The following is a 19572-nucleotide window of genomic DNA, read 5'->3' on the forward strand; positions in this document are numbered from 1 at the left end:
AATAAATTACTTGCCTTACTGCATTTGCATTTCTCAGGGCGCAATTTGTTGAGACTTGAGAAATCTGTCCTTACCCACAGTTATGCGATATCTGTTTGTTGCAAGATGCCTCTGAAGGATGTCCCAGCTCAGAGGAGATGCTGTGATCCAGGAGAGCTCAGGGGTCTCACTCTGGGATCGCTGCAGGGTCATGAGATCCTTGACTTCAGTCAGTACATTTCCACTCTGGCCATACTTAGGATGAAGTAATTTCAGGTGCACTTGTCTGTGCTCAGAACTCTTTAGATTGTGTAGTTTGTTCCATCCTGCTCTGGCAATGTTCCAGGTACCAAGGAGCAGTGGGTGCACCAGGCTGTCAGCCGTGACTGGTAGCTGCAAAGAGGATCTTTTTCCCACGTGGCAGGAGTGTTGGGAGCACGGAAGGAGTGCCCCAGTGCTTTATCTCACTGCACGTACATAATGGGAGTTGTTTCTGCCCGACACGACCCATTTTCCGGGTGCTCAAGTGGCCCCGGGGTGGTTTGTAACCCCCACATCCCGCTGAGGGCACCTGTCTCTTTAAGACTGGCGTGGGCGGTGCTTTTCTAGAACGTCACGCTTGTAGGCGCCGCTGATTGGCTGCCGTTGCGGGCGGGCGGAAGTGGGTCCGGCTCCGCTCCCCTCAGCGCCATGGCGGCGGCGGCGGCGGGGCTGGAGCCCGCCCTCCGGGAGGCCGTGGCGGCGCTGGAGCGGGGTGCGGCGGGGGCCGCGGCGGCGCTGAGCGCGCTGCGGACAGCTCTGGCGGCCGCAGGGGGCTCGGTCGCCCTCGGCGAGAGGGAACGAACGCTCTTCGGCGCCCTCCTGCGCAGCCTGGCCCGGGCGCCCCGCGCGGCGCGGCCCGAGGGCGAGTGGCAGCGCTGCTTCCTGGAGGGGCCACCCGGCCTCGGGCTCTGCGTGCTGCTGGAAGCCCTCGCGTCCCCGGGGTCAGTCCGGCCGGGCTCCGGGGCTGCTCCCCGGTGGGAGGAGGGCGGGGGCGGGTGTCACCCGGCGCGGCGGCCCGGAGAGCTGGCAGGGGCTCGTTCTCCTCAGAGCTCGTCTGGGAGCGCGGGGACGGGGGTGCCCCGTGGCTGTGCGGGTGGGTGGGATCACGGGGAGCCCCGCGCTGCCCCCGTGGTTCCGTAGCGCCGAGGGCCCCCAGAGAGGTCGCGAGTCTCTTCAGGTGCACCTGTTGAATATCCGCAACCTTTTGAGCTGAGGAAACTGTAGAGATACAAATAAATTAAAACTGCTTTGATTTTGGTTAAAATTCTATGTGATTGAGTAGCGGTGTTATAGCGATGAGAGCTCAACAGAAGCACAATAGCGTGCACATCTCTTATTACCAGTGAAAAGCGGCAGGGGCTTATTGCAGTTACTTTTTTCCAGTCCCAGCTTTCATCCGAGCGAGGCTGCCGAGGTGCTGGAGCAGTTCCTGCAGGAGGGGCGGCTCTCTGCTCTGATGTGGGATGTGTGTCAGCAGCAGGCACAGGCTGGCTCACCCGAGCTGCAGGAGGCCCTGCTCAATAAGGTCGTGTGTTTGCCTGATCATGTGAGCAACAAACTCCAGGGGAAAAACCCACCAGTGTTCTTCCCACAGAACTACTTTCCTCTCTTGGGTGGTGCGATCATCCAGGTGCTGCAGAAAATCTCTGATTCTCTAAGAGGTAAGATTTCAGGACTGTGCTATTGAGACGGCTCTTCTGAGGAAGCGTTTTGTCCACGCACCACCTTGGCTGGTGCTTAAAATACAGATTATGGGCATTGCAGAGCCTCACGTTCAGTCCTCATGCTGAAATTTGTTGTGTTTAAAAGCATAGGATACCAGGAATGAGAAAGATGCCTGAAGCATTTTAGTAGCATTGAGAAAAGGAGGCTGAGGGGAGACCTCACTCCCTACAACTACCTGAACGGAGGTTGTAATATGGAGGCTGTTGGTCTCTTCTCCCAAGTAACAAGTGATAGGACAAGAGGAAATGGCCTTGAGTTGCACTAGGGGAGGTTTAGATTGGATATTAGGAAAAAAATTCTTCATGGAAAGGGTTGCCAGGTACTGGAACAGGCTGCCCAGGGCCGTGGTGGAGTCACCATCCCTGGAGGGGTTTAAAAGGTGTTCAGACAAGGTTCTTATGGACATGGTTTAGTGCTAGAGTTAGGTTAGGTTATGGTTGGACTTGATCCTGATGGTGTCTTCCAACTGAAATGGTTCTATGATTTTGAAATCCCACTGGAAGCTGTTAAATAGCGTCTTCTGTTGGCAGAGCTGAATTGTGGTCACTTGGTCTGTGCTGAAGTAATTGTATGGAAGATTTAAATGGTACTGAATGCACCAGTGGCTTTATTACCATTGTATTAAAGTGGGACTGAGCTACTTCAGTCTCTTGACTCTCACTGTATATAAATAATGCTGGGTGCTGTTTTGTGCCTGAAGGCATGTGGTGGAGGGAGGAAGTGATGGTGCTGGAAGAGAAAAAGTTAATCTGTGTTTTCAGGCTTTGGTACTTGTGGAAGTGTATGCTGCTCCTTCTGAAGGCTGTTTGGAGGATGCTGGTGATGCTCTTGTTAAGCTTATGTCTGTTTTATCCCAGGTGGCTTGGATTGCTCAATCTCTTTTGTTTCTCATGTCCTGGGGAAGGTGTGTGTTCATGGGAGACAAAGTGAGTGTTTTACAATACCATTTTGGGGCCAGGGAAAGTTGGTTTTACTGTATTAGTATGGAAGGATGACTGTGATGATGATGATCAACAGAGGGAGTGGGAGACTGAGTTAATTCTTTGGGGGTTTTGTGAGCTGCTCGCTGCTGAGGCTACTCAACTATGTATCCAACAGATATTCATGCTTCTCTGTCACCTCATGTGAATGTGATCTGTTCTCTCAAAAACTGATGAGGTTATTAGCCTGCTCATCCTGCCATTTGAGGCATAGCTATTAAATATTCTTCTAGTACTTTTCATCCAGTGGCCTGAAAGTGCCTTGTAAATATCAGTATAAATCACTGCCCTTGCATGTGTGTCACCTTCAGTCTGGCTTCACTTAGAACCTCGAAGCCACTGAATTCGGAAGTAGTTACAGGGCTGGGGAAGGAGAGATTTTCTAGCTGTTTACTGTGATGAGAAATACTTGCAAGTTCCTTAGTTCTTGCCACAGGAACAATTAAGAACTGCAAGGTGTACATTGTATTTCTTCATCTTATAAGGATCTTGAAATTTGCAGGCTGACCTTGAGTACGATTGCACCAGTTCTGGTGTATTTACCTGTTTTCTCTTCAACTTCAGAAGAAATTCTGGGTGTTTTGGTACCCCGCCTAATGGATCTCACCAAGTCAGACTGTATCTGGCAAAGAATATGCTGGCGACTGGTTGAATGTGTGCCAGACCGCTGGATGGAAGCCGTGGTCCTTGGCTTTGTGCAGAGAACCCCCGGGTAAGAGCTCTGCTTTCCTCTCTGATCCAGAGGAAAGGCTGGAGGTTTTTCACAAATACTTGCGGAATTGGTTTCTGAAAGATGCTGATGTGTGCATAGGCAGTTGCTTACAGTGCCGTTTCCTGAGAGACTCTAGGGATCGAGTAGCTGGTTGTTTCCTCTCAGGCAGAACCTGCACCATTCCTTAGAGATCTGTGTTGTGGCATGCAGTGAAAAAAATGAAAACATTCTTTGCAATTACTGACTCATTCCTAAAGTTTAGAGTTGTTTCCGAGACTTTGTTACAAATACCTGCTCGCAGGATTTCCTATGATTAGTAGCAGCATGACAGTAATTTCACAGGTTCTAATATTTTGCTGTTGACCTGTCTTGCTAGGGCAGATGTCTTGTCTAGGTTGCTGGGGAACCTGGTTGTGAAAAACAAGAAAGCTCAGTTTGTGGTGACACAGAAGCTGCTGCTCTTGCAGTATTGCCACACGGTAAGGACTCTGCGTTGAATGGTGGTGTAGGAGCTCCTCTTTTCCAAGTGCCAGTGTGCTTTTTAGCTGAACTCCAGGTCTTTGCAAGATTTAACTCTGTATTCTGAAATCAGCCTTAAGTCTCTCCACACGTACCTGAGCTGTGCAGCTTTTCACTTACACCCCCTTAACTGAACGTGATGAACAGGGAGTGGTAAATTGTTGCTTTGAAATAATGGCATTCATGTGCTCTCTCGGGGTTGATGGCAATTAGCAGAATTACTGTACTCTTTTTTTCTGGGATCAAGTGATTATTTGCACAAAATTTCAGTGTTCTGGGGAGCTGGAGACATCTAGTTAATTTAGAATCTGAGAGAAGAGGCTGACGAAGCCATGACCCACCCTCAGGGTTAAGAATTAGATTGAAGAGATGAGACAAGGACTGGGGATTTTTTTTTTTCCCTGTGCACTTAAGTTTGTCACAAGGTGTTAGGAAGTGTTCTGTGGCTTGTGGTGGTCCTGTGAGGGATGTTCTCTTTGTGTTCCGTGTTTGCCTGAGACTGTGCTGATCTGGTTTTGATGATAAAAATACTGTACTGTATTCCTGTCCTGGTTTTCCATGTATTTCATCAGCAAATGCTTGTGTGTTTGGTTGGGTTTTTTAAAATTTGCTTAATTTTGTGTCTCTGAATGTTGTCAAAATAAAAAACTTATCATAGTAAAAATACCCTCTTGTCATTGGGTGACCACTTTGTGCGCAGTTTTAAAGCAGAACTCACGGTTTTCATTGCAGACTGCAGTACTGCAGAACCTCCTTGGCTACCTGGCCCTGGATGGCCTCCGGCGTCCCTTATTGATCAAGGTACAGTTAAATAACACTGTTGGTGACATACCTGATCAAAAAAATGCTACTCTGTGTGTGTGTGTGTGTGTCTGTGGGGTGCGCAGTTTTGGTACTTCTCTGGGACACTTTTGTTAAGGTTTCTGAGAGTGAGGGAAGCCCTAGCATATCACAGGTAAATGATGATATACAAATCAAAGACTTTGGTGCTGCTTGCATTAGTTTTTCATATTTGATTGCTAAATTGTCTTCCAAGTAGTAAAATTAATGAGGCTTAGATTCCAACAGATGTCCTGTGTCCTCCATCCCTCTCAGCTTCCTCTGTCGTCCCCTGTTTGTGTGGCTGGGCAGATGGCAGCAAGTGATGACGTTGGCTGAAAACTGTCTGTGTGCTAAGTGGTTGATGCTTTGGAATCTCTCTCATCTACCTTCTCCTCAGTGGGGATGCAGATATTTTCCTTGTGCAAGCCAGCAGTGTGATGGAACTTCGAGGGAATTTGTATATCTGGAAATATCTACTGCTTTGTCATGTTGTTGGGTTTGGTTGGTTGGTTGGTTGGTTTTGTGGAGTGGTTCTTTTGGTTTTGTTTGTTTGTGTTTTGTTTTTTTTGCACTGGTTACATGCTCTAAAATTGTCTGGAAGTATTGGCAGCTGTATACAATATGACCCCAAATCTATAAAACCATATAATAGCATATGGCTTTTTGACAATAATATGTATTGCTTTGTATATAATATTTATGAGAAATAAACATATTTATCACTTTTAAATAAAAAAAATATATTTAGCAGTATATTAAACAAAGGTGGTGTGGAGTTCTCAGCTGGTCAAACACAGTAGTTTTGGGCCCTGAAATACAAAGTTAGCTTCATTTGTAGGGAGAGTGCACTGGGAAGCATGGAGACCAAAGGGCCATCAGAGTATACAACATGCTGTATGAAAGTACATTTCAAAAAGAAAAGATCCATTTCAAACCAACTTGAGTTCTCTGATTCAGGTGCTGCAAGAACTGTTGGAGACCTGGGGCAGCAGCAGCGCTGTGAAACACTCTCCGCCGGAGCAGCAGCAGTATATTAGCAAGGCCATCCTCATCTGCCTCTCCCACCTGAAGGAGCCCGAAATCGAGAGCTGCAGACAAGGTGAGGTGGTGGGAGAAGTGGGAGATAAATCTGTTTAACAGGAGGTCATACTGTGAGTAGAAAAACATCTTGTTTTGATCTATGGACAAAATTTTTCCATCTCATCTTGGCAAACGGCGTAGCCTCCTGGGATCCTCTTTTTCTTTAGCACTGGTATGGTACAATTCCAAGTGCATAGCTTTAAATTATAAAATTGGAGAAGCATGTCTTTGAACTAAGGTTCTTACCTGAACAGTGGTTTGGGAGCCCTTAAGTTTTGTCACCAGAAAACCAGGATTGCTTCTGGGACTGGTTAGAGGAATGGTGTGATTTGCAATTTCTAGGCTCACAGTTGGAGCACGAATGAGGCTCCAGAGGGGTCAGGGGCAAGTACACCAAGGATAAACAGCTGTTTGGTTGGACTCTGACTATGCAATACGAGTTCCTCTGCGTCATTCTGCTCCCCTCAGTACTAGATGAGTAGGGATAGCGAGTTACTGGCAAGGACATCCTATTTTGCATTCATACAGTGGGGTCCTGGTCTAAAATTTCTCTTTCTGTTGCAATTAAAAATATATTCTCTCCAATGTCTAGAGTTACTCCTGTGTGTGTGTGGCTTTGAGGGGCAAGAAGGTTAACTGACAAGACCTGTCCATCAATTTCATTCTATTATAGAATTACTTGTTTAGGTGAATCAGTCACCTGTTATTTACTAACAGTACTGTAGTTTTATAATCTCTCTTTTATGTGACAGCCGTTGCCAAGATAAGCTTTTTTGAGCTGAAGGAGGTCAGTCTAACGCAGTAAACCTGCCTGGTGAAGCTGGCAGCCGTCATTCTCTGGGCTGAGAAATACCAGTGTTACCTGCCCCTTCCAGCTTGCCTGGGTGCTGAGGGAAATTTCTCCCTCCATGACTGTTTTCCTGGTCAGAATTTGTAGCTTTTTCAAAACATGACGTTTCACTTCAACTTGTTTTTAGAGCTCTTCAAAGCCACATAAGATTTACTTGACTTTACTTTTTTGTTTCTGTGAAAACTGAAATATTCCAAATTTAGAATATATTGTAATGTTTTGTTGGCTTAGTACTCCATGCAAAAGTGTGGTTTTGTTGGTTCTGAGGAGCAATACTACCACTGCAGAAAGAGGAGTCACAGTTGCATGAGCCCTTCCAGTTTTTATACCCATTATTGAGTGGTGAATGGCTAAAGATGCCCTCTCAGGGAACCAGCATAAAGATGGATATTTGTCTCTGTCATTATTTCATGCACTGATGGTTTGGTTTGTTTCAGAGCTTCTCACGAGCATGATGGAGGGTGTGAAATGCCACTTGGACAGCAGCCTGCCACAAATACGGCGTCTGGGAATGATCGTGGCAGAGAGCATTAGTTCAAAAATAAACACTGATGGGCCTGTCCTGAAGTTTCAGGTGAAGGTTATAATGAAATTTATGTCTAGTTTACAGGGCTTACAGGAAACAAAAGCTTTAAACCAGATGATCCAGGGCATTATAGCAAGTTCTAACACTTGTTGGGACATAAGGAGAGACAGCAATGCTTTCAGAGAGGACATCTGTTTATAAAAAAACAATTGTACAGAAATTAGCCAGCTGGCTGAGAGTGACCTTAAGTGTAACCTGCTGACAAAGTTGAGGGTAAACTGGTGATAATAAAGGACTACTAGAGGATTATCGTATTGCACAAAGGAATCAGAATCTGGCCCATGGAAGCTGAGATGGAATTTCTAACCTAAACCACTGTGAACATTCAGTCCCTGACATGGTGGGAAGAGCTGCTCTGAGTTAAAATTTTCCAGGCTGACATGAGGATTATGCTCTGCTGTTTCCAGTAAAGATTGTAAGAATTATATGATTAAATCACATTGATTCTTATAAACTGCATCATCCCTCATGTCACATTGCCATTTATTAGATGTTTTAAAGATGGTAAATAACATTCAGGCAAGGTTGGATCAGATGCTACTATTAAATATAGGGACAAAGATTACATATGGTGCAGGTCACTTTACAGCATTTACATTACTGCTGGCAACACAGCAATTGAAACACATGAATCATGGATTTGTGTGTGTTCATCTGCTCGTGATTCAGTCTCTTGCACACAGCAGAAGGGTCAGATGTTGAATGCTGGGCAGATTTGCTATCAAATAGAGTTGAGTAACTGTTATTCTGAATGTCTAGTACGAGGAAGATGATGAAGCAAGAGAACTGAAGTCCCTTCTGGTGCAGAGTCCACCATTCTGTGTTGTCCCCAGCCTTCCAGATGATGAGTAAGATATTGCTACTGTTCATCTCCATGCCATCTTTTTGCCCTTCTCTGTGCTTTTTTTGAGTTACACACTAGAACTGTATACAGTATTCAAGTGGTTTATATGTTCTTAAGCATTATAATGGACTTTACTCTTAAAATGCAGCGTAGTTATGTTAAATTCATAATTCAAATGGCAGTATGTATTAAATTGCTTGTTCGATAGGTGCACGTGGTAAAACCTTGCTCCCAGGGTCTTTTGTGACCCTGGATAGAATCAAACGGGCCTTTTCACATTGGGGAAATCTGGCATTTGGGCCATATACCCGCAGCCCATTAGTCCATGACAAAAATCCAGCACACTTGTCAGTCTAAAGGCTGGTTCTGTGGTGCTCTTGACTTCTGTAGCATCTGCTGAGGTTCTTTGAAGCACTTAATTTTATCAGCAGATGAAGGAAGCATTTAATATTATTAGCAAATGAAGCTGTCCAGCACTCCAGTGAAATACAGGTTTATTGCTCCCATTTTATGGGCACAGTCAGTATAGACAGCTGTTTGAGACAGCATTTGAGAAGCTGAGAGATGAAAGGACAATTCCAGCATCCACAGAAATAGGTAAAAGGGCACAAATAAATTATCTGTTATTGAATTCATCCCACTATTAATCATGAAAGATGTTTCTTCCCCATTTGTCTGGTTTTGTTCACATCTTCAAACATGGGACAGGCCAGTGTGGTCTAGTTATCACAGATGAGTCTTTACTCAGCAGTCCTAGGTGCAAGTTAGTGTGGGGAAACACAGCAAATTAGCCAGCTCAAGTTTTGTTACCCATTGCTTTTCTGTTAAGAGATTCTGCGTCTCTTCTGCCCTCGCCCCATTCTCTTCCCAGGACTTTGTCCTTGTGTAGGCCAAGCTTGGTGGGAAACTGCAGCAGAAATAATTACCTGCTGTTCTGCTTAGGCAGCAAGGGTTCATGGTCTGGGTAGTTTATTGCTAGTGGGTAAGGACCGTTGCTTTATTGGTTTTAATCCTTGTTGTTGCTCACAGCAGGAATGAGAAAGCAGGTGCTGCGCTGCCCTTGGTATTGGAAAGTGACAAGAAATCACATACAGCGGCCCCTGTAACACCAGACGAGGAATCGGATGCTGAGCTTGACAGGTATGAGGCAAGAAACTGGTAGGAAATGGAAAACAAATGGCAGGTTCTTAAGAGCAGATGTCAGGAGAAGGGAGCTACCGGTAGCTGCATTTCTTGGCAAATCTTGTGCTTTCTGACCTCATTCAGCTGAGTGGCACGCAGCAGAGTAGGACTTTGTGTAGGAAATTGCATGCAAGTACTTTAGTCAGTGATCTAATGAAAGCATTTACTCCATTTGACTTATCTAATTTTCTTTTACTTATGGATATACGTCCCCATTTTAACAGTGGACCTGTCTTGTTTTGTCACTTTACCAATATATAAAGAAATCCCAATAATCAGCTTCTGGTCTCTCGGTCACCTGGCTCCTGGTCACAAAACCGCTCTCGCACTGAGCTGCAGAGTAATTTGTAGCAGTTCCTCAGGAGCCCTTTCAGGCCAGGCTGCAACAGCACTTCTGGACAGTGCAAGGGTGAAGATGTTACAATAATCTATGTGCTGTTTTTTTCACTTTTGTGTGGATGGCTGGGGAGAGGAAGAACATCTGTACCGCACAGAGTAACTCCTGCCTTTATTTCTTGCACAGCGATGATGATCTCATCCCTTACGACATGTCAGAAGATAGAGAACTAAAGACTAAGGCTCCTGTGTATATCCGAGACTGTATTGAAGGTAGGAGATTTGAGGCTGAGTGTTTATATGTTTCTTACTGATTTTGGGTAGGCGATCTTGATGTAGGTTTATTTTTTTCAGAGCTAATTTAAAGAAGCTGTAGGATTTCAGTAATCTGACCTCAAGTGTTTCTGAGTAATTTCAGTTTAGTTCTTGATGCCAGTTGTGTGCTGGGTGATATCTGCCTATAACAGGACAAACTAGTGGCAGAAGAAAGTTGGGGGTGTATAACCAAGCACAACCATTTTGTGAACAGCTGTTGTTTGTCTTTTGATTGCATTCAGTCCTGACAGGATCTGAGGACATGGACAAATGGGAAGCTACAGTCAAGGCCCTTGAGAGCTTGGTTCGAAAGAATCCAGCAGCAACAAGAGAGGTGAAGTAGTGTGAGCTAAGTTACCAGTGGGCTGTAATACAGGATTGTGCCTTTGCCCTTGTGAGGAGACTAAACGTGCCACTGGAGCAGGAGGCCAGGCTAAGGGAAGGGAAATAGAAGGAAATAGTTGGTTTGGAGGTGGGGCTGCAGAGCACAAAGAAACAAAGAAGCAGGCAAAGGTGCTGGCAGCAGTATGGCATTTAGCATCTCCAGCACTGAAGATGAAATGCATTGCGAGTCAAGCTTGCCAGAAACACAAGGAAGTGCCGTGCTTTCTGCCAGGCAGAAATCAACAGTTGAAATGCAGTTTACAGAGCAACCACGAATTCCACAGACCAATTGCAGGGGTGTAGTCTGGTAAACAATGTGCAACCTGCTGCTGTTCATCAGACCTGTTACTGAGCTGGATGGGCTTTAGGGGTGGTACTGTGCCCCTTATTAGTTACAGGGACAATTCCTCCTATATCATGATGCCAAAGTGAGTGTGGACAGAGAAATCGGCACAGGGGGTTGTTCAGTGTTTTGAGAAGTCTGTCTTGATAGCATTTAGCTTAATGTGTTTTCTCTCCCTCCTAAGTAACAGACACGTTGCCTGTATTTCATACCCTCATTGTCTTTGCTTAAACATTAGAACAGTTGTGTAAATCCTGTGAGAAAGAAAACACCTGCGGGGATTTGATTCCTTTTTTTTCATTTTTTTGAGCAGGTTAGCGTGGAGCTGGCAAAAATACTATTGCATCTGGAGGAGAAGACCTGCATTGAAGGCTTTGTGGAGCTCCGTCAGAGAGCTCAAGTAGCTGTTTTAACAACAGATCCAATACCTGTGAGTTCTTCTTTCCCCTATTGGCACAATATGTCTCTTCTCTGCTCTTGGAGGCTTCTTGTTAACCTGACAGGAAGCAGAACTTCTCCTGGAATGGAGAGTTTTAGATTGATGGGAAGGCTGTTTCCAGCCTGGGTCTGTGTTCATTGCACATTGATTTTTCTGTACAGGTAGCAAAGTACTTGACCTCCCAGTTCTACTCTCTGAACTACAGTCTTCGGCAGCGCATGGACATTCTCGATGTAAGTGCTCTTCACTTCTCACTTTCCTTGTGTCTTTGTTGTACCGCTGCTGTTTCCCTGACATGTAACGGTGTTACCTTTTATTCCTCATAGGAGCAGGCAGAGGCATGGGAATGTCTTCTATTAGCATTTGTGCCTGGCATTCCCCTCTTGTTTGTAGCCCTGCTACACTCCAGTTATACAGCCATCCCTCCCTACAGACTGCAAAACTTACGAAGGACATTTGATTAGGAGAAGCCACTGTTCCCTAACATGTCATCAGTCTTATATCTCCACTTTCTGAAAGGCAGTGATCTGCCTCTGCCTCCTTCTACACCATTTCACTTACTGTGTCTGAAGAAGGAGCTGCTGTTCTGTCTCTGGGATAAGTGACCAGGTGCTTGGTCGGTACCTCAGAGCCAATTGGTTGTTGCTGTTCTTCATTCTGAACCTGTCGTGTGTTTCTGATTTGCTGTTCCTGTCAGTTTGGGTGCAGATAACTCTGTTGTTGTCTCCTAGTAGAGGGATTAGCCCTTTTTAACAGAACCTCCCTCTTTCATCTAGGTATTGGTTTTGGCAGCTCGAGAACTGTCCTATCCCAAATCCCATGAGAAGACCAAGCATTCTGGTGCCCAAAAACCTTGTATCCAGCTTCTTCCTGGAAGTGACAGCTCCAAGGACTGGAGGAGAATTGTTGATGAGAGGATCAAAAGCAAGACTCGGAGATTTGCTACGGTGAGGCTGGGGCAGAAACAAACTCATGTCAAATCCAGCAAAAACAGGGGTTGTCGTAGTTCTGTCCAGAAAGAGAAAAATACCCAATCCAAAGGAAAGATTGTGTAACTTAAAACATAAATTTATCTTCATATTTAGCTGAATCTTTGGTGCAGAGTGCCAACTCCCGTGTCCTCCGCTGGCAGGGAGTGGAAAATAAACCTAGATTTCCTTGCTTTGCATTGAGGGGTAGTTGTTGCTGTTCTGTGCTTGTTCTGAGCTTGTCTGGCCGCTGCAGGGAGCTGTTACTGCACCTCCGGATCCCAGAGCCTCCTCCATCCGACCAGCTGTCCCTGGACTGGACTGTCTCAGCCTCCCTGCTTTTCAGGGAGATGAACTGATGCCAGTTTCACAGTTCCCAGAACTCCCCTCTGGTTTGTCCTGGAGAACTCACTTTCCAAAACTCCTTTATCCCTTGCATGTTCTTGTTTCTTATATCTAACCCAGCAGCACTGAGCTATCTTGTGCTGAAATATTTAGATGTGTGAGAGGATCTGAAGTGAGAAGTGAGCCTTCCAGCCTGGAAACTAGTAGCCATAGGCATACAAGCAAGCAGTGGCTGACAGTGGGATTGGTGCAGGGCACCTGTGGTCTTGACAGTGTCCAGTGAAGTGCAAGATTCAGATGATGTGTCTTGTGTCTAGTCTTCATTTTTCTCTTGGACAGGGTCCGTCTCAAGGGGAGCTGGCTTCCAGCCCAAATCAGTTCAGTTCTGTTGCTGGGCACTTCTTTTTCCCGTTGATTCAGCACTTCGACAGGTGAGCGTGAGCCCCTCGGGGTGTGGGCATGGCAGCTGCCAGCGTGAACCTCTGCTTGTTCTGCTTGCCCCAGAGCAGCAGGCTGAAGCCCAGAGCTGTGTGGGAGTCTCGTGACACCACACTGCTGCCTGGCTCCTACATAAAGTGTAGACAAGAGGGATTTGTGGTCTCTGGACAACTCCTGTGAAGCATTTTTGGGCAGAAGTGTGTCAGACCATGCGGAAGTGGAGATACATTAAGAAGAATAACCTGTCATCAGGTGCGCAGGCAGATGATTTTGGCAGTACCAAACCAGTGGTCTTGGCTGACCCTCCACCTGGGGAGGTCCACAGAGAACCATAGAACTCAGAGTGCAGCCTTGAACTGAAATTAACTCTGTTAAGAAGTTAACCCTCTCTCAGGTTTGGGCCTGTCACCTGGACTGGTCCTTGTGGCCACGTTATGGGACACAGGACACAGTTTGTTGTCAATTAATTCTTTGCTTACCTAAGAGAGGCTGAGTAATTGATTCCATGAGAATCAAGATTGTTCTAATACTGGTTGTAATGGTTTGTTTCTAGTACGGCAGTGGTGCCATTGTTTGCAGGCACTTCTTTCTAGGGAAAGCCTGTTGGTAGAATAAGCGAGACCTGCTGTTAGAGTAGAGGATGTTAGTGGTCTGGGAGCAAACAGCCTGTGTTAAACTGGAAATAACCATATAATGATTGTTGCCATATGGATTCAGGCTTGTGGGGAACAGCTCGCCCTGCATAACCACACAACTGTTCCAAAGATGCGCTGATCAGCTTTCTCACTGCTACACAACTGTGTATCTTACACTTGCAGGCCTTTGACAACATTTGATCTCCTGGGGGAAGATCACTTTGTCCTTGGAAGACTGGTCCACACGTTAGCAGTCCTGATGTACCTGGCTGTCAACACTGTGGTAAGAAAGGCTGCGGGAGCTGATGGGAGCAGGAGACTTCCAGCCCGAGAGCTCCGAGGTGTTTTCTGCACCACCGCTGTGCTCTGGGGCCTGCTACACTTAGACTGGCAGCAAGTTTGAGTCACGTGTGCTAACGAGTTATGAAAAGGGCTGAGAAAAAATGGTCAGAAAGGAGACATGGGATTCAGACGCCCCTGCACAATCTTTTCCTGCTTCCTCCATTTCTGTGGGAGGCTGGGCACATCATTTCACTTTACTGCTTAAGTTTCATCATCTGCAAAATAAAGTTAATTGTAACCTTGATGTTCACAACAGTGTATCTGTCTCAAGGTCCAGTTCTGTAGGGTGGTGTGAATGTCGAGGTATTTAGTGTTTCTGTCATAATTCTGTTTTGCAGGCAGTTACTGCGATGGGAAAGGCACTGCTGGAGTTTGTTTGGGCTCTGCGTTTCCACACGGACTCGTGAGTTGTAGTTGTTTTTGGTTTTAAAGATCAGCTGTGAGCTCTGATTTGTCTGTGTCCAAGACTAGCGCCTGCCCAAGGATGTTAATGACTTTGTCCATTAACTCTATGCTCTCGTCCAGCCTCGTGTTCCTGTGACTGAGTATTGCGAGAATAGGTAACGAAGGCATTGCTTTAATGTCAAACCAACATAGGAGCTTGGCTAGTGTCTTCTAGTGTGGAGATACAGTCATTACCTAGAGAAACATGACAAATTTAGTCAACTATCCATGTGATAGTTTTATCTATACTTAGTCAGGGAGCTCAGAAAACTTTAGACTCAATTCCAGCATTCAACCCTGGAAAGAAATTAAGAGATGTAGCCAAAGTACTGTAAACATCCAATTTCTGTTTGGATCTCAGGCTTGTCCAGGACTCTGAATTGTGCTGGACTGCCTGCCCCACAGCACGGTAGGGGCTGTGTCTGTGAGCACCCTGCCAGCTGGTGCACCATTACTCTCCTAGTCACTGGGAATATGGCAAAAGCCATCACAATTACAGACATTTGAAGAAATCAAGATAGAGCATGAAGCTGCAGGCTCTACCCAGTTAATTCTTTCTCCAACAGGTATGTGCGCCAGGGTCTCTTGTCCTGTGTCTCCTCCCTGCTCCTCAGTGTCCCTGCACAGCACCTTCTGGAAGACATGACAGAAGAGCTTCTGGAGGCTCAGTCCTGGCTGGGAGGTAAGATATGGTGGTGCACACCAATGGTTTTCTGGTTAGGGGTGCAGTCTTTGTGCAGCTTCTCTTTAATTGTGATGATAACAGTAATGTCCTGGTGTTGTGCACCAGAGATTTGCATGCTAAACATATTTATTGCTTACTTGTAAGTTTTGGGCAAATACCAGAGCACACTGCTGTATAGATGTATTACTGAGGCAACTAAAGCATAAGCTGAGAGCCGCATATGGCATTTCCAAGTGTGACTGTCCTCACCTTACAAGCCAACCAAAATAAACCCCAAAATGTAGTGTGTCCCCAGTTTCTCTGTCTAAGCACCCAACCACATGAAGCTGCAGGAAGTTTTGTCAGATTGTGTATCTCATCTGGGCAGTGCCTTTGACTCGCAGCAGCAGCAAAATCTTGTATGGCCTGTTTACACCATGTGTGCAGAAGATGGGTTTCCTGAGTGCTAAAACTAGGAGGAAGACGAGCATGACCACATCTCCTAACTTCCTGCTGCTGGTGGACAGAGCAACTTATAAAGATGGCAAACACCTTCACATGGTGCACCCAACGCACCTTACATCAACACCAGCTGTTTGTGCACCAGTTGGTGCTCAGGTATCGCAGGGTGCTGGAAGCACCAGAGCAAATAATGCTGTGTGCTTGGTAGCTCTGAAGCCTCTTCCGTGTTCTGAGTGGACCCCATGCGATCCCCGGGTTGGTTCCTTCCCCGTTCTCACTCTTGGCGAGTTGGCTTCCCATGGGGAGCAGGCAGGAAGCACCAGTGACACAGCAGCCTCTGATCCTCGCAGGCTGTGGAGCTCTGTGCCCTTTAAAAGGAAGAGAGCTGCCTTGTGGGGCCAAAGCTTTACTTTTCCCATGACATGGTGTGCTCTGAGGAATCTGCTGGTCTCTGCAGTTAACACTGCTATTGCCAAGTAAAGCCTTTCCAGGAATGTTATAAATGTATTTTCAGCATGAGGGTCTGCGTAATCTGCTTTTAATCGGTTATTTTTGGAAGGAGGATGATGACAGAGCTAGTAGCATCTTTTAATGCCTGTAGGTAGTGTAATGGCCATCTCTTTACACGTAGTGGTTTTGCATGAAAAATGCATGGTAGAGCCTGGTGGCAATGAGAGCAGGATAAGATCCCGGTTGTGTGTGTAGTGCAGAAGGGGAAGTTATTCTAGAAGCCTGTCAGAAACCTTAAAGAGTACAAGTCAACTCCATATCTGGTCAGATGTCATTTAAGTGCAATTTAAAACTTGTGCATCCTTGTAGAGCTGCTTGCTGAAAGAACAACAGCTCCTTGTACTGTGCCTTTGCTGTTAGTTGTAAGATTGTTGGCGAAGCAGCTCTCACAGGGAGCACCAGGCTCCTCCCTGCTGCTCCAGCGGGTGAAGTCAGTCCCTACAGGCCAACTTTTGTGACTGAATTGTGGTTTTGAGCTAGTGGACTTGCTGTTGCTTTGTGACTCTTCTAGACAAGATTTGCAAGAGGTGTCATGCATTAGATCTGCTGCTGTAGCTGGGAAAAATGACAAGCTGTCCCACATGCACACTGCCTGCTACTGTGCCTGATGGCCAGAAGTTACCACTTCGGGTTTCAGCTTAAAGCATCTACATTTCTCTTGTGATGGTGAAAGCATGATGAGGAACAGTGGGCTAGAAAATGAAGTATTTAGTAGAAATCTACAGATCTGCTCCAGTCTGTTATTAAATCACAGCCCACACGGATTCCTGCAGTTCATCATGTGAATATGACTGACTGTTCCAGCCCTTCAGCCTTTGGGCTGTAACTAGAACTGTTCCCCATTAGAAAGTGTTTGCAGTGTGGTGTAGGAAACTACTTCAGTCACTGTCACAGTCCTGTCCACTTAGTGGATGCTTTGGGACATTTCAGCTGGATAGAGAAGCTGGATCCACCTTGTACTTGTCCATCATTGCCATTAATGCCGTGCTGGACCTACTATGGAGTAGTCCAGTCCTTCCCAGGGGAGCGAGGGAACACCTCAACATTTCTAGGAAACAGTTCCTTTGATTCCTCAGCAGCTGCCTTTGAGGGAATTCCCCACCCCTTGCAAGTGCGGCAGAGCTGTGTTGTAGGTAAGTTTGTTGCATGTGAGGACATGGGTGATGCTCTGGTGCCCTGTGTCTCCCTTTCAGTAGCAGGAGTTCAAGGTCCATGCTCATGGCACTTAGAAACGGCGCAGACATCAGTCTCTTACCTTTTGAGCTTGTACTGCTTTGTCTTGTAGCCTCCCCTTTTTGCTTTCTGTGGAAACACCACACTGAAGCTCTCCCTGGGGTTATAAATAGCCCCGCTCCATCGGAGTGAGTCATGTGTTTGGGCTGACAGCGCCGGGCTCGGAGCACACTGCTTGTGCGTACAGGATATCCTCACGCGGACCCGCTGCTCTTCCAGGCTCCCCTGCTCAGACATCCTGCGTGCATCCTGGTTTCTACTTTGCAGGCCCATTAAGGGCCCCTGAAATAACAGCTGCCAGAAGCAGCTTCATGCTCTCTGTTACATGCTGCATAAAGTGTGAAAGAACTACTAGTTTATTATAAGACCTCAGAATGGAGAATGTGGTGAAGCTTGGGGGTCTGCCTCTTTCTGTCCCCCATTTGAAGGGCAGTGTCACTGCAGACTCTGTTTAGATTACAGGAATTGGCTGAATGGAGACTTTGGGCTTTTGAGTAAGTGGATTTCTGATTGCAAACTGCATTCGTGCTAGTACATCAGCTGTAGAAAGGTGATGTATAGCTCAAGGGCACAAGTAAGAATTCTGGCACAGAGGTTATCCCACGGAATGCAAGGTCAGGGTTTGTGTTGTGTTTCAACCCAGCTATTTGTTTCTGCTGCAAGAATGAACTGAGCGTCACCACATGCGATAGTCAGGGCTCAGCTAAACTCATTCAGCTTGAGATGATCAAGTTTGCACGTCTTTGCCTTCTGGTCTAATGTAATTCCTGCAAGTGCAGATGTCCAGCCCAGGCTCAGCTGCACTTGCTGTTGCTTTTAGTGCCATTCTGTGATGGCCAGTGAAACAGCAGAGAAGTGTTTCTCCCATTTCCCAATTAACAGTGGCTGCTTCTTTTACAGATGTGGTGGAGAAAGATCCAGACGGGGACTGCAGGAGGCTGGCCCTGCAGAACTTGCTACTAATGGAGAACCTGAAAAAGAAACTCGAACCTGTCCCGTCCTAGCTGAAGGGTGACAGAAATGACCTTTACCTCACGCTCTTGCCAGCTGGATGTGTCGGCACCGCTGGGGCCTCCTCAGCGGTCACCTGGCTGGAGAAGAGGAAGCAGCGGGGAGGGCGCAGAGCTGTGAGCCAGCGAACCTGACTTGACATCTGGACTTTGTAGTGGTGGCCAATTGAGTGAGCTATGGCTATCCGGTACGGGGTGTACAGATGCAGGAAGGTAGGCGAGCGCTGCTGTCCTCCCCACACCTCCCCAGCCCCCACCCCCGGCTATTTATAACCTTGGCAGACTTGAGCGCTCTGCTAAAAATACAGGGAAGATCTCACAGCAGACTTCTTGTCAGAAAAACAGGAGGGCTGGAGAGGGCCACTTACCTCCCAGGGCTGCCTCTAGGACGTGCCCGTGTCAGCGTTTGGTGGAATAGTTCTTGGGCTGCTGTTGGAAAGGAGGGGCATGGGGTAGGGAATGACACCACTGATGAGATTTAAGAACAGAACAGCTACACTGACGTTCTGAAGATGTGACAAACCTCACTGAGCTAGAGCTGTGCTGCAGTCAGGAGGGGACGAAGCAGAAATACTTTTTGTACAATCTCAAAATCAGCCTTAAAATCTACCCCCCACTTCTTCCCTGAAAGCATACAATTTTAAAACTTCCTGTTCACCTCGTTTTGAAGCAGTTCACAAAATAGGAAAAAAAAATAAAATCACCCTAAGCAGAAACGCTGGTTGGTATGAAAGGTATGAGAGTGACTTCATAAATACACTGTTGTGAGGCAGGGTCAGACTTAAGGTGAGCAAAATCCCTGAAGTTACAATATGCAGTTCTTGTTGGGTGTTTTTCCCCCTCAAATTTATTAAAATACTAAAACCACCTTTATAACAGGATATACATGTGAATTTTTGTATGTAGTGTTTCACATAATACATTATCTTCAGTACTGTTGCTTGTAGTCAAGCAGAAAAAATAAATTTCTTGGTAATAACCAAAAAGCCTCATTGCAGCAGTGTGTTGATTGACCCCTAATGAGGACAGAATAGAATAAATGACCTTGTATTGAAGTCAGCTTTGTGTTTGGTGAGTGTAAGCTGTCAAAGGTCCTCCACTTCATCAGCCACTTCTTCTTGCACCTCCTTGTTCTCTGCACCGCTGTGGTGAATTTGCTCCGGAACCAGGGTTCGGCTGAGGGGAACGCCAGCTCCTCGGTGAACTGCCTCGATGGTCTGCTGCGGCACGTAGTAGCTCAGGTTTGCAGCTGGAATTCTTTTCTGCATCTCTTCCAGACACCGGTAAGCCTGAAGCACAGAGATTTCTGTTATGGGGAGTCACCAGCAAACCAGTGAAAAGCATCCGCTGTGCCTGACGGCTGAGGTCCCGCCAAGAGCCCCG

The 19572-nt window shown here is 46.4% G+C and overlaps 2 protein-coding genes across 5 annotated transcripts in view; one reads left to right on the forward strand and one right to left on the reverse strand.

Annotated features, from left to right (window-relative positions):
• Positions 1 to 654: 654 nt before the first annotated feature.
• TELO2 (telomere maintenance 2) lies at positions 655 to 19175 on the forward strand. Of its 2 annotated transcripts, none has more exons than XM_065850543.2 (20): positions 655 to 962; positions 1405 to 1682; positions 2604 to 2672; positions 3291 to 3438; positions 3815 to 3917; positions 4690 to 4758; positions 5737 to 5878; positions 7147 to 7283; positions 8055 to 8143; positions 9169 to 9279; positions 9845 to 9930; positions 10215 to 10306; positions 11013 to 11129; positions 11300 to 11371; positions 11915 to 12085; positions 12791 to 12882; positions 13708 to 13807; positions 14205 to 14269; positions 14877 to 14992; positions 18080 to 19175. In XM_065850543.2, exons 1-20 carry the CDS (start codon positions 670 to 672, stop codon positions 18181 to 18183), a joined length of 2454 nt encoding a protein of 817 aa, XP_065706615.2. In that variant the 5' UTR covers positions 655 to 669; the 3' UTR covers positions 18184 to 19175. The 2 variants fall into 2 exon arrangements, with proteins under 2 accessions (XP_065706615.2, XP_065706616.2); XM_065850544.2 differs by having other exon boundaries at positions 9172 to 9279.
• Positions 19008 to 19572, reverse strand: part of IFT140 (intraflagellar transport 140) — a 67527-nt gene continuing 66962 nt past the window's right edge. For all 3 annotated transcript variants that reach the window (XM_071815082.1, XM_065850541.2, XM_071815081.1), the window contains exon 30: positions 19008 to 19478. In XM_071815082.1, the coding sequence (XP_071671183.1) occupies positions 19275 to 19478 (204 nt within the window). In that variant the 3' untranslated portion in view covers positions 19008 to 19274. The remainder of the gene's footprint in view (positions 19479 to 19572) is intronic.

This window comes from Patagioenas fasciata, chromosome 15 (genome assembly GCF_037038585.1).
Source record: "Patagioenas fasciata isolate bPatFas1 chromosome 15, bPatFas1.hap1, whole genome shotgun sequence".
Lineage (NCBI taxonomy): Eukaryota > Metazoa > Chordata > Aves > Columbiformes > Columbidae > Patagioenas > Patagioenas fasciata.